At 39.1% G+C, this 14317-nt stretch overlaps 1 protein-coding gene across 4 annotated transcripts in view; it reads right to left on the reverse strand.

Moving 5' to 3' along the window:
* Positions 1–1003: 1003 nt before the first annotated feature.
* Positions 1004–14317, reverse strand: part of BTBD3 (BTB domain containing 3) — a 39195-nt gene continuing 25881 nt past the window's right edge. For 3 of the 4 annotated variants that reach the window (XM_057529676.1, XM_057529674.1, XM_057529673.1), the window contains 4 exons: positions 9291–9570; positions 8717–8807; positions 8027–8145; positions 1004–5005 (listed from right to left, as the gene is read on the reverse strand). In XM_057529676.1, the coding sequence (XP_057385659.1) occupies positions 3973–5005; positions 8027–8145; positions 8717–8807; positions 9291–9433 (1386 nt within the window). In that variant the 5' untranslated portion in view covers positions 9434–9570 and the 3' untranslated portion in view covers positions 1004–3972. Of the gene's footprint in view, positions 5006–8026; positions 8146–8716; positions 8808–9290; positions 10408–14317 lie in introns of all 4 variants that reach the window. The other variant, XM_057529675.1, reaches the window with a different exon arrangement.

The raw sequence follows: 14317 nt of genomic DNA on the forward strand, positions 1-14317 counted from the left end.
TCCTGTTTTTTTCCCAAGTTTAAGTCCATGGCTTTTGTAGGCAAGCCAAAGAGTCAACTGGGAAGAAAGTGTAATTTCAATGACATTTTGATCCTGAGTGCCAACAGAAGAGGAGGATCATTTCCAATTGTCTTGGGATATTGAAAACAAACACATGTGGATTAAGTTTAAAGAGCACCAGAAGAGATAATGACTAAGACTTTCCTGGATTAAAGATCTTTGCAATCCAGGTTGTATCTGTAATTACGCTGATGAGAATGGGTATTTCCAGTTCTCTTACTCTTTGGAATAATTCCAAAAATCCTTTGAGTAGGTATGCTATAGAAACTGAACTATGAGTAGATGAAGTAGTTAAGCAAATACACAGGGTTTCATAATAAACTCTAGTATAAAAGTAACAGAAAGCTGTGGTAAAAAAAAAAAATGTACATGTGTGTATAATTATATATGAGTGTGTGTGTGTATATATGTACTTGATATAGGGAAATATAATGGAAAACTAGTTGAGGACATAAAAATTATATTCACAATTGTCGTATGACATTTATCTTTTTTATTCCTAGATGTAAGCAATTATAACAAAGCAGGAATAAGCAGCAGCACTGGTCACATCTAAAGCTAGATGTGATCTGGTGTCAACAGCCCAGAGTACAGGGAGATCTACAAGACATTTGAGCAACTCTACCCAGAATGCCAGCCAACCACAAACTCCATTCCTGGAATATAAATGTATCCATTCACTCCCTCTCATCAACTTAACAGTCAGGCTTTCCACAATGCAACTGATTAACATATTCATTGTTCTTGTATGCTTTTGCCTCAGATTTTTACTTCTTTAGGGATCAAGGATATGTGAATAACTTAGCAAACAAATGCTCCTGAAAAAACCATCTCTGTAAAATATAAGTGGCACCAAAAGTGCCAGAATGAGTTTTTTTTTTGTTGTTTTTTTTTTTTTTTTACTATTTCAAGGGACCTACAAAAATGCTAAGGAAAACAAATCTATGAACCAGTTTTATTTTATTTTCACTTAACATGATTATATACATTCATGTGTCTAACAAGATCTGCACTGTTACATTAAAAATACAGTACAATAACATTCAACATGAGGTACTTCATATTTATATATTTTTCCTTCATAAATAATGCTGTAAGCTACTGAATTCAAGCACACTGATGCACAAGTGGCTAGTGTCTTGAATTAGCGAGCTTATTTAAACACCTTAAAAAAAAAGACAGTTCAGTGCAACAGTTATGTAGAAATTAGACCATTTACTTAAATACTATATTAAGATATGCTTAAAGAATGTTACATTAGAACTGCTAGCCTAGTTCCCCTTATCCCCAGGATATAAACAATGACAAAGACTGCCAGATACATTGGGAAAAGCATCTATAGGGCATTGTTTAATAAAGTTGCATTTATACACTACAGTTGCCCGCCTTGTCAGAACAATGGTTTCTAGTTTTAAAAGCTACAAAATTTGAGATTACCAAAGAAAATAAAGCAAGCACATTAGCCTTAATTCCATGTCATTGAAAATGCAGAAGGGAGAATAGGATTTAAAAGATAAAGTTTTCTTGTTTTAAATACAACTTTCAAATTTAACCCACAGATCTTGGCACCAGCCAATCAGATGATGGATGGGTTTTGTTTTTTTTTTTCTTTTTCAGGTGATAGTAATTAATATAAAATTAAGTTCTTCCACACCTAGTGTACAGGATCTCACGTGGCTCTCACCCAGCGGTTCCCCAGCCTCTGGAGGGCAGCTACTAACAGGAGCACTGACCATGGGTGTTACTGAATGAACAATCTTCACTCTAAGGTTATCACACCCACCGCCAACAATCTGATATGATGAAATTAGTGCTAAATAAAGTTTCTTCTCCTCTGGCTTAAAAATGAGTGCCTTCCAATTAGGTATATAGTCTACCAATTTGCAAAGTAACTATGAGTTACCGAAATGTTTAACCATAATTTATAAATAATACCCTTTGTAGAAGCATTTTTTAAATTGAAAACGTACCTTTATTTCATAGTTTGCCAAAAACTACTGTCATCTTGCTAATAAGAAATAATTGTTAGATAATTTTGGAAAGTTGTCCTGGGAATACTCATCTATAATCACCATGATAGCTTTTGATCATCTGCGCTAACACACATAGGTAATGGTAAAGGTGATTAAAACGTTTCCCGTAATCCAGTGTTCTCCTCCATCAGGGAAGCTGGCCGAAGCAACAAGCCCACGTCTACAGGGGGACTAGTGGCCCAGAAGCACAGGCAGTCACTCACTGGGGCCCAGCTGGGGCCAGCAGGGGGACCATTTCTGTCCCAGCCCTCACTGACCAGGCAGGGAGGAGACAATTCCTGAGCTGGCACGCACCTGAACGCGCACGGGCACCCACGCACACACCCACCCCAGGACTAACCCCTGCTCCAGAGCCAGCTTCGGGCTCACAGAGCAGGAGAAGGAGGCGGCCAGCGACCACACTCTGGGTGGCGGGGAAGCCATCTCAGGATCACGCTGGGCAGAAAAGCTGCCCAGAAACACATGGATACTTCAACTGGGAGTGAACACAGTGGACACCACCAGGGTCACGGGCACTAAGCCAGCACAAGCCTTCGCTGAAAGAGAATGTTTTGATGAGCTTTTCCCTCCTTTGTTTACATTATCCGTGGACAAATAAGAGAGCTGGATGTGATGCTGAGGCAGTGACTATTAGGTATCATCAAGTGTATCGCTCTAGACCATTTTCTAAAAACCCTGCAGGCATATATTGGCACTTTAAGATGGCCAGAGGCCAGATTCTAGCAGTCCAGGAACAGGACAGAATTATAATTAACTAAGAAGATACAATGTGGTCAAAGTAGATCCGGTGAAGTACATTTCAGATTAAAAAAAAAAAAATCAATTAATAAAATATCTTATTACATTAACATGTGGTGCTACAAAACTAATTGTTATTCTATTCATCTAAAGAATTGTTTGGTCCTCTTTTCATGGGAAAAAGGGAATAGGAATGCTATACAGTACAACTTTTGAAAACCCGCAAATGGCAGGGATCAGAATCTAAGCAGGGAAAAGGGTCTGACTTTTTCAAACTCTGTGTTATAATATGTCATCAATTAAAGTATTTGTCGTATGGGACCTTTTTTAGGCTTCCTTTTAAAACCGTTTTAGTTTAAATTAAAAGGCCTGCAACTTTTTCCTAATGACAATAAAATTTTATAATTTAGTTACTTCTAAAAGAAGTCTCTGTACTGCAATATTCTGTCTTCTAAACTAAAAGAATATAAATCTGTTTGTAGCAAAAGTCATGACCTAAAACTTCAAATTTCTTACTTGCTTACTTTACATTGACACTTTGCAGTTTAAAATTTAACAATCTTATGAATTTAGGATTTAAGAAAAAGCAATGCCCAAAAGTAAAATATTTAAAAGGAAATAAAATAAGAAGGTAAAGGTGACTACTGTCTACTTTCTAAATTATTAATTATGAAGCAAAACGTCTTTCAAAATTGTACACTGAGGTTTATCTGATTTTCGGGAAGTGAGGGGTTCTGTTTAAAAATAATTCTTGTTATTGTTATTTTAGACTATTTATTCCTATTTAAAATAAAGCCCAAAAGGGAATTTGAGGTGATCTGAAAATCTTCCTAAGAGGGACAAAACTGGGAGGTCAGTGGGGCAGTTGGAAAAGAACTCAAAAATCTCCCCAGATGTATAGATCCAACTCTAAGAACCACAAGCCTTGATGAGAACTTGGCTCTTTTAGGCATAGAGTTAAAAGCTGAATGCCGCATTTTTGTCTGTACATAATTAAAAGGTTGAAAGAAATTAGAACCTGCCTACAGCTCCGTTCATTACAAATTACCTGCGCTGATCGCATATCTGCAGCTGAGCTAAGCATCAAGCAAGGAGGAGTGTGGTGTGCACCTCAGAGCCCACACTGCTCCGGGAAGCGTGCTCAAGCGTAGAATATAAGTTCGGGGATCTGCCCCCCCTGCACCCCGGTGCCGTTGGTGCTGTCCGACGAGCACTGGAACTGGACGGTGACTTTGCCACACTGAACTTCCGTCATGCCTTCCTGTCCAAAGTAGCTGAGCTCATTGCCGTCCAGGATCACACTGGCCGTGTAGAAGGTGTCCGGCTCAATCTGCACCGGGTACTCAAACCACACGGGGAAGGTGTTGCTGGAGCCGTCTGAGAAGTACTTGCTCAAGTTCTGCCCCAGGACGACGCCCTGCCGCTTGAGTTCGATCTTGGCGCTGTACTCGGCCGAGCCGCAGCTGGAGCCGTACAGCCCGAAGCCCGCGATGAACACCCTCTTGTCGACGGCGAACTGGATGCTGTCGCAGCGGCCCCGGTAGCGCCACTGGTTGCTCCGGTAGGCGCACGACTGGAAACGGTGGCAGCGCTGCGGGACGAGGCCCTTGCGGGCTTTGCTCACGAACTGCAGCTCGGGCTTCTTGGCCGCGGTGTACCAAAGGAAGATGTCGTTGGTCTCGTTCAGAGTTAAGACTCCAGACTGTGCAGCACCGTTTGCAAAATCGTCCAGGGCCATGGTCGGGATGCGGATCAAGTAAAGCGCCTTCCCGAGGACCTTGCGCTTGTTTTCAATGCTCAAAGCCAGATCTTGTCGCTGGCATTCCACTTCAGCCCAGTTGAGAGCTGCCTCGAAAACCACAATTTCTTTGGCATTCAGAGTTTCCCTGCGGAGGATACTTTCTAGTGTCTGGAAGTCAATATCACAGAACCCCTCAGACTTGAGAGCGAGCTCGGCCTGGGCGTCGATCACCTCCCAGCACCGCTGGGTCAGGTCCGGCTCCTCAAACAGGCAGCTCTGGGACAGGAGGACACAGGCGTTCTTGGCGCTCAGGCTGGTCTCCAGGAAATTGACGCAGGCCCGGGCAAGGTGAGGGACGATGTACTTTTTGGCAGCATAAAGAGTGGCCAAGACTGTGTCAGCAGCCAAGTCAATTTCATCACAATAGATGTATCTGTAAGAAAGAGCGCTGCATGTAAATGGAATTTTCACAGAAATGAGCGTGTCCAGTGAGAAAAGATGTAACTACTTTCAAGTTAGTTCCAAGAAAATCATCTTATGGGACAGTTATTACAAACATGATTAGACATTAAAGCAACATCTGAAATACATTCATAAGTTATTAATATTTCAACTTAGTAGCAACTCTGTATTATTAAAGACATTAACTTCATGTAACCATTCTAGCCTGTATTTTAAAGCTACAAAAAATAGAAGATACTAGAACTGTTTGAGAAAGGACTGAAATCAAAAATAGTGAATATGAGGAAAAAATATAGCAAAATTCTATTATATATACTATACTATATTTAGTTAAAAATAACCCCCATGTTTTAGGAGAAATATATGTATGTAGACTTACTTAAAAATGTTTCTGCAAATTCAGATGGAAACAAGTATCTTTAATATCAACACTATAATGTTAGCAATGATTGCATCTTGACGCTATTATATAAGAATGACTTGAATTTCCCTTAAACACAAAACAAAACCTGATCTTAAGATATTTTTCAAGTAGTTCCAAGTGCAGTAGACTTTTAAATATGGGCTCCAATGCTATCTTCCAGTTAACTTTACATAGAATCCAACGCAGGCTTTGTATCTGGCTTTTTTTTTTTTAAACTCTAAATTCTTTCTTCTCCCCCACACATTCCTTCCACCTTCAGAATTAAAGAATACATTATTTCCAGATATACTTAATTAAAAAACAAAGTAAGAAAGTCTAAGTATGCACTGTTTGTGTGCTTCTGTGAAGTGTCCCCATTTCAGGAGATAAGATACTTCTTATTGTTTTGGGGGACAGTGGCAGTCTCCCAAGATGGTATGTAAAGATAGAAATCATCTGCTTCTTTTAGATGCTGTGGCTAAGAGATAGTAAGAACTACACATGAGTAAAAAATACATACTAATAACATAATTAAAAAATTTTTCTAGCTAAGGTGTTTAGCTACTTGCTGTGACATTTTCCTTAGTGAAACACATATAACAGGAAATAAGCAATAGCTTCTGTAAGAAAGTACAAAAATATAAGAATGGCAATGAGAAAAATGACCACAATCATGAATGGAACCTGAATTTTTTTCTCCCAGGAAGCCCTTACTCTTTTCTGATAGACTAAGCCAGCCACTGGCAAGATGGCAAGACTGCTCGACTGAATACCTGCAGCACCAGGACCGTGGGGAGGATTCTGCAGCACGGTCAGCACTTTGTAGCTCTTACCCTGGAACTGGCAAGTGAGCAGTCTTCCCTTTTTCTTGACAGCCCCCTTTCCAGGAGTACTGGCTACTCACCCACAATGCAGGGGTGAGGAAAACCTGGCCTCCGCTATCCCAGGCAACCACGCGGTGCTGATCAAGCACAGCACGACAGTAAATGGCACCTGTTACATGTCTGATTCTTACCACTTTATGTGGACTGCTCATATAATTTTAAAAAGCTGTATCAAGATATATTCTAGGCAACACATTTATAAGAAAAGATGCCTGTCAAATGATGAGTCAAATGGCTTAGGTGAAATGGAATTTTGTGACTCGCACTCGGGTTTCCTAATTATGTACATATATCTGCGGCAACACAACAGTCTACTTGACTACAGTGATGCCAAAATGCCGAACTAGTGTCAGCATTCTCCTCTGCAACAGAAATAATGTCAGATATACAAAGCTAACTTCACTGGGGAAAAAAACAACACACAAAAATCGCTACAGGTAGAATTGAGTTCCGTATGTATATCTCTAAAACATTACCAAGGTCGCAAAGTGTCTGTTCGTTAAAAGTAGTGGATTAGCTTATGTTTTGGTACTTCACGTGCTCACTTGCCTTTAATTTCCCTATCCCCCACTATGAAAGTTCTAGAGAGCAGCAAATGGATTTCAAAACTATACTACACATAAAGAATTAAACACTTTAAAGTTCTGGAACTAACTATAATACTTATTTTTCAGTAGGCAGAAGACAATATATAATAACATTTTAAATGTTTGTGGGATTACTGTCCAACTTGTTGACCCAATGAATAATTTTTTTCAACAAACATTGTAATTTATTCCAGTGACTCAAAATCCCCACAGCAGCAGGTAACCTTGAACTCTGATACACTTTGGTGTGCTAGAATGAGAATCAAGAAAAATCACCTAAATATTACTTAGAATAATCACTGGACCCTAACCACACAGTAGACTATGACACTGTCCAGCACCAACACAGGTCACAGAAGTAGATTCTGTTTATCTGGTTAACATTTACTGGATTCTGAAAAAGACCCATGAGAGAGAAAACTATTTTTTAAATAAATTTATATCTTATAACCTTACATTTCTTTATGACCAATTAAAGTTTTTCTGAACAAATCCATATAAATCTATAGAAAATCATTCATCTTTCAAAAATTTCTCCTCTACTACAAAATGCAAATGTCTCTTATCCTTGAGAAATAGTATCTGACTTCATGTGAGAGCATGTGTATGTATGTGTGCATCAAGATCAGACAATTTCAACAGAGAGTAAGTTTTATATTTGCTGATAGGAGACAATAACTCCTAGAAAACTTAAAAACCTCCTAACTGGTGGTATTTAAATAATGTATATAATTTCTGGAATTGTGAAGCAAAAATATAATTTATGTCTTTTTAAAGACTTCTTCACACCCAATACTTTCAGAGAGAACATGCTCTATTAGATAACACACCAGAAAGTTTTTCTTTAATTATAAGTCATTAAAAATGAAATCACTATAGGTGCCACTTGTCCCCAAATTCCATGCCAAGGTGTGATTGTAAACGTCTGCTTCATTCCACATGTTCCCCATGGAAAGATGCACAGGAGTTTTCATCAAAAACATATACAAGGTAAGCAGCACCCACTTTCTTCATCAGTCTCTCTTTTCTATTACCTGGAAGTTATACTTAACTGTGAAGCCATAAGAGCACAAAAACAGCATAAACAAACTCTTTCCAAACATACGCAAGATGCTTACTTCAGCATAGCGAGAAAAGCAGCAGGGTCGACATCTGGTATACGGATCTCATCTTTGTCCTCGGCAAGTTCTCCGTAAAACATTGCATGGAAAACAGAGCTCCCAACAGCTAAAACATACTGTGGAGAAAGGGAAATCTTATTTCATGCACTAAATTGAAAACATTTTCAGCAAATCAATCCAGAAAAACAACTCTAAGCAATCAGCTTTAGTGGACACAGAGCACCTAACACCTGCTCTACTGACAAAGCCAAGGAAGGTACAGTGGATCCGGCCATGAAAGCAAAAGACAGAAGCTCATGCAAACCAGTCTCTATGCTGCTAATTATCAAGGCTTTAACAGACTGATGCCCAAGTTCCTTCATTATAAAATAAATAAAATAAAAGCTTATCTAACTGATTTCTAGGAGAAGGGGAAACATATGACTTTCCTAACCTATCACAACAACTTCCCATGACTGTAGAGTTAAGAGGGCATGTTTTTGTTTGAGACATAAAGCAGGGTAGAAGGAAACAAAGAAAAAAATTAAGCGTGGCCAAGGCCCTCTGGAGACGCTGCGCTTTCTCTGTGATCGGGTGAAACACGCACTGCCTGCCATTGGCAAGCTGCCCACCCCAAGTTCCAGGCTCACGGAGAGGGTCCCTCTTTGTAAATCTCAGTACTAAACGAGTAATGCATCTGTTGCTTACTTTGTGTCCTGGCAACCGCTGAGTCCCACCTGGTGGCCCAACCACAAAATGTACATCTGCCATCAAATCATTATTGAACATCACTGCATTTCTGTAAACAGAGGCAATTCATTAATTCACAGCGTTTTAACACCCCCTCCCCAACATACAAAACCCACAAAAGGTTCACAAGCTAAACAACAGTTTAATAACTTCAGGGTAAAGCTACAAATAAAGGTTCCAACTATACAACTGTGTTTGTAATCACTGCAAACACATGGAAGTAACTGAAGTTTAAAAAAAAAGTTATCCAAACTTTTCTTTAGACTTAAGGACAAATAAAAGGTTTCTATCTTCTATAACCCACAGACACAACCCTGTCACCTAAATGTTACAGCTTACAAAAACATTTTTTATCTAAGAGGAAAACAGCTGTACTATTCTGGAAAAGATACAAGGCAGTTTTCCATTACCAATAAAGCTTCTGGGAAAAGAGGAAACACAGATTTATGTTAAAATACATTACACGTTGTGCAAAAGCAGAAACTTCAACACAGGAAAACTTTTAAAGTAAATATGCTAGCCCGGCACTTACCTCTCTCTAATGGTGGGATAAAGACCCTGCCAATTCGGGGCCGGAATAAGGTTGTTGTTACTGAGATTCTGCTGGTGGTACTGCTGGACAGTGGTGCTGCTGGAGTTGGCTGGTTTTTTTCGGGGGAATATATCAGCAGCCATCTTCTTCTTCTTTTTAGTCTTCAAGGTAATTATTTCATAACAAACTGGAGGCAACTTGCTGCTGCTGCTACTGCTGCTGCTGCTACTGCTGGGATTTGTTTTCTTCGAGCTTTTCTTGGATCTGTTCTTTACCGTCTCTGGAAGCATCAAGAAGAAGGTGAGACATTTCATGTTCTTTTCCTTGTCATCTACCATGAGTACAGTAGGTCTCTCTTTATAGCCAGATATTCCAAATCGGTGTGAGCATCAAGGAAAAGAGGCTAGCACGAGCTAAGATGAGAACAGAAACCAGCAAGCTGATATTTTGCTTCTTTTCTCAGCCGGGCAAGGTGACCTTTTTACTATGTTGAATTAGAAACTGGCTTTAAGTTTTATCCAGTACTGGGTCTGTTAAATACATCCCCATCATGATTCCTGTTCCTCTTATTTGCTCATAAAAATAACCCAGTTTCCTAGATCACCTGAAAATGCTACACTGAGCAAAGGTGACAGGCAGAGAGCCGTAGCACTTGTTTTCTGAATTAGGTTAGCAAGATGTGCTGGAGCCGCGTGAGTCTGTTCGGCCGGCTGAAGTTGTGTGGTGAATGGATCGGAGGAGAGTAGGTATTACAGCCCTGCAGATGGAGTCAGACAGCCAGTGCTCGGAGCCAATAGCTGAAGTCACCAGTCATGATTGGACCAAGCAAAACAGTGACACCTATTGTAGTGTGCATAGTTCTGATATTAAAGGAACAGCAGTTGCATTCTCTTGGCTACTATATTATTGTACATTTAAATAAGATAAACAACCAATGAAATATATTGGAAAACAGGAAGAGAAGAGTTTATGTCCACAGATTTTTCTTCAGTAGATGTGCATTTTTATTCCCCCAGTTAAACAAGCAGGGACTGATATCCACTCTGTTTCTAGTAAAATCTTGATCCCGGCAGCATTTAGTTTCTAGTACTTCAAACAAAATCTTCCATTCTACCAGCTAAAAGGGATTATTAATAGCAAATCCATATTAAACACATTTATTACAGCTTAATGGGAAGGAATGAAATTTTTCTTTTTCCTTTTTTAGTCTCTTTGAATGCAAGTTATAGTCTAGTACAAATAAGAGATGAGGTCATGTGTTCATTTTACCCCCCAGTGTTTTCTAGCTCCTATAATGATCTTTGACAGGAGTCCCAGATCACAAAATACTGTTAATTAGACTAAAATGATACCAGTTGCTTTAGCTGCACTGAAACATAAGACACATTCTGGATGTAAAAATAAGATTCAAATGAGACAAATCTGGTAATCAGTGTTTAAAGGCTGTAATTCACTAAAAATATGTGAAATGGGGCCCTGTTTAGGACTTCAAAAAAATCCAACCTAAATGTTATGGTTACATTTAGCCTCATCACAGTTTTAAAGAATGTAATTCACAAATTCTAACACAAAACCAATAATAAGGCTACCCAAAATGATACATGTTCCAATGCTGCACAGTTAAGATGCAAACAGGTTCTCTCAGCTTTGAATCAGAACAGTACTAACAACCACTACACGGTTTTCATAGATGTGAACCCTCCAACGTTTCTAGCTTTGCTGAGTAAGGAAAAACCAAAACACCTGCTGCAGGTTCCACACATGCGCATGCATTTCTAGGGGGGCCTAATGAGGAGAATGAAGCACTATCACTCCTACTGGTTTGAAGGGCGGCAGCCACGTGCTGCCCCCACCTGACGCACCTTCATGACCACCGCCCTGCTTGCTGCACCACATCCATCTGAATAATGAGTTCCTGAGAGTGAGGGCCCAACAAATGGGAGCTTTGGTTGCTGTTATAACCGACAATCTACTAAAGATAACACAACTGAAATCAGACATTAAATCCCTGGGACCCGGAATCACTAAACTGAACCAAGGAATATCCTCTTTATTGTCATCATTATTATTCTTAAACCTGTTTACAAAGCCACTGCAGGACAGACTGTGTGCAAAGAGAACCATGGTCTTTAGCACAGGTCGTTCACCCCCATTTCGTACAAACCCTGAAGTGCCACTTACTTACTACAAGTACCGTATTCCCAGTCATAGGGCTCACACACACACACACACACACACACACACACACACACCTTCCAACTGCCTGCAAACACACTTCACCACACAATGTGTGTGTGTGTGTGTGAAACAGAGAGAGAGAAAGAAACACATGGAGAAAGGCACGAGGAAGAAACAAGTGAGTTCCTATTAGAGCTAACTTTTCAGAATATGATTAAAACCAAAGGATTTCTCTCCTGCTCAAGTGCTACTGAACTTCCTGACCATCACCATCCTAGGAAAGCCCCCAGGACAGGGAGCTCCTTTTGACTGGGATTAATTCCCTGTGTACTTCTAACAAACCTAGTAGCTGGCTCCTTCAGGTCAGAAGTAATCAATTAGCATGGAAGGGAAATGAAGCGTTTTGAGACAGACTTACCAGCAGCTGGAAAGACAAAACAGACAAAAAGCATGAAAGACAGACACATGAACTTAGAAGTTTTGTGGTTTTTATTCATTTTGCATATAGTTCAACACCCTTCACCAGAAAAGCCTCCAAAACACACTGCTCTTTTACCGCTAGAATAAAGGAAAAAGTGCACGTAATAGTTTAAGAAAGAAAATTATATAATATTTTAGAAAATGTTCTTTATAAAATTAAGTTTCAGTTATTTAGAAAATTAAGTTTTGTGGAGAAGCTTGGAAATATGAATTAAACTGGAATCACCTAGAACAGTGCTGCAAAGAGGGGGCTTGTCCTTATTCACGGATGTGGGGACCGATGAGCACGGCTGTTTTAAAGACATGTTTTTAACTACAAAAAATAATCCAGTTTTTTTAAAAAAAAGAAAGATATTTTAATTTTTGTAGCCAATTTGGAAAGGCATGAAAATGTTAATAAAATCAAGACAATGAAAAGCTTGCTGAGAGCCACCTTTTCTTACCACGATAATAAGGCAGTTAATATAAGGTCCCTGCTACTGCAGGTGTGGTCAAAGGGGCAGCAGTAGCACCTCCTGGGAGCCTGTTAGAAACCCATGACCTCAGCCAGACTCTGCATCAGAATCTGTATTTTAACAAAACTCTCCAAGTAATCTATATGACATTCAAGTTTGAGAAAACCTCATATACATGACTAAGGGAATGCTACAAGGTCTTCCCAATGTTCCGGTATCAACATCTGGAGCCACGTTTCACATTCATTTCAAGTGAATGGACAAATAATTCAAAATAATTTAATTTTGAACCTTCATGTCTTGTTCTGAAATTCTGATTAGCCCCTAAGTGTCAAATTCTATGATTCAGATGTGTAGACAGCCAACTGAGAGGTCCCCAAATATTTTTCAATTCTCAGGAAAAGAAGCTCAAGCCCAAATTATTTTAAAGGGCAGTGACAGAGACAATTAGTGGGAAAAATAAAGGATTAAAAAATGCCAAGTGTGAAACAGATGAACCACCTAATATTTTAAAATAATCTACTTCAAATTCTATTTCAAAAAATTAGCACTGTGGTACAGCACAATTAGCAATCAAATAGTCTGGTTCAGTCCTGGCTCAGCCACTAAAAATTAAAGAGCTGTGTGTGTGTTGGGAGGGGGAGGGAGGGAGAGTGTCGGGACAAATCATTTAGCCTTTAGAGCGCCTACACAATGAAGAGGTTCATCCAGAACTGATGAGTGTTTCTCAAACTTTACCCTCAATCCACAGCAAGAAATCCATTTTGTATTCAGACCCGGTACTAACACACATAAACACATATATCTATATACAAATGGAAAGAAGGTCACAAAACAAAACTTATGCTTAGCATGTTATGAAACACTCCGATATTTTCTGTTTTATTCTTTTCTTTTTAATGTTGGTTTTGATACAGTCCATTGATTTCATGACCATAGTTTAAGTAACACTGGTCTAGATTATTTCCAAGGACTTTTAAGGCTTAACATCCCAGGGTTCTTTCCTATCAGGAATTTGGACTAGGGGCCACCAGACAAGGAAGAAGGCAAGGCTGCATCAACTTAATGGAGCCCATGAAACAAACCCCTCAAATCACATGCAAAATTGGGAGTTTGCATTTATTTTTCTGGAAAGAGAAGCCATATCTGTCTTTCAGAGTAACTCATGATGCAGAACATAATAAAATGTTATGGAAATCGCAGATTAATTTGAATAGTCAAAATATTCATCGTATCACTTTATTTTCTGCTTTCATTTCTATAGTCTATCTCATTAAACACAAATTATGGCTTCTTTCCCCCCCTTGAAATTGAATATAAATAGTTAAAATCCCATCTATTGAATCCGTAACCCATAAACATCACCCACTGGGTTGAAGAATAAAGAATACCAGCCTGGTATCTACTGTCAAATTTCACCTCTAAAATTTCTTTCTGACTAGCATACCACTTGTTCCTACACGTCCTGAATTTTAAAGCTGTTATGAGACATGGTTAATTTGCCCTCATAAAGTAAATAAATAGGTGAAGTCAAGAAGCCCATCAATCTTTTATGAAAGTATTCTCAAAATACAAACATGCTGATCACGCAGTGTATTAGGTGTCGGGCATGCAATGGTGAGCAAGATTAGGAACCAAGCTGAAAAGGTTAGCTAATAGCAGTGGATTTCAGATAATTTTATAACTGCCGGAAAGTTCAATCACCTTTATCTCTTCCCAATCAATTCCCGATAATAATAAAATTATGCACAGAATTAAGCTCACTTAGATCATCCTCTTCACCACTGGAAGGTTTGCCAGACATCCGGTCTTTATTTGGTATTACAGAATCTTGTTTATTCAGTTTGGGGACTTGAGTAAGGTTTGGAACTAAAAGGGACTATAGAAATCATTTAATGCAACTCTGTCCCACAG

The sequence above is a fragment of the Balaenoptera acutorostrata genome, chromosome 15, assembly GCF_949987535.1.
Source record: "Balaenoptera acutorostrata chromosome 15, mBalAcu1.1, whole genome shotgun sequence".
In the NCBI taxonomy this organism is placed as follows: domain Eukaryota; kingdom Metazoa; phylum Chordata; class Mammalia; order Artiodactyla; family Balaenopteridae; genus Balaenoptera; species Balaenoptera acutorostrata.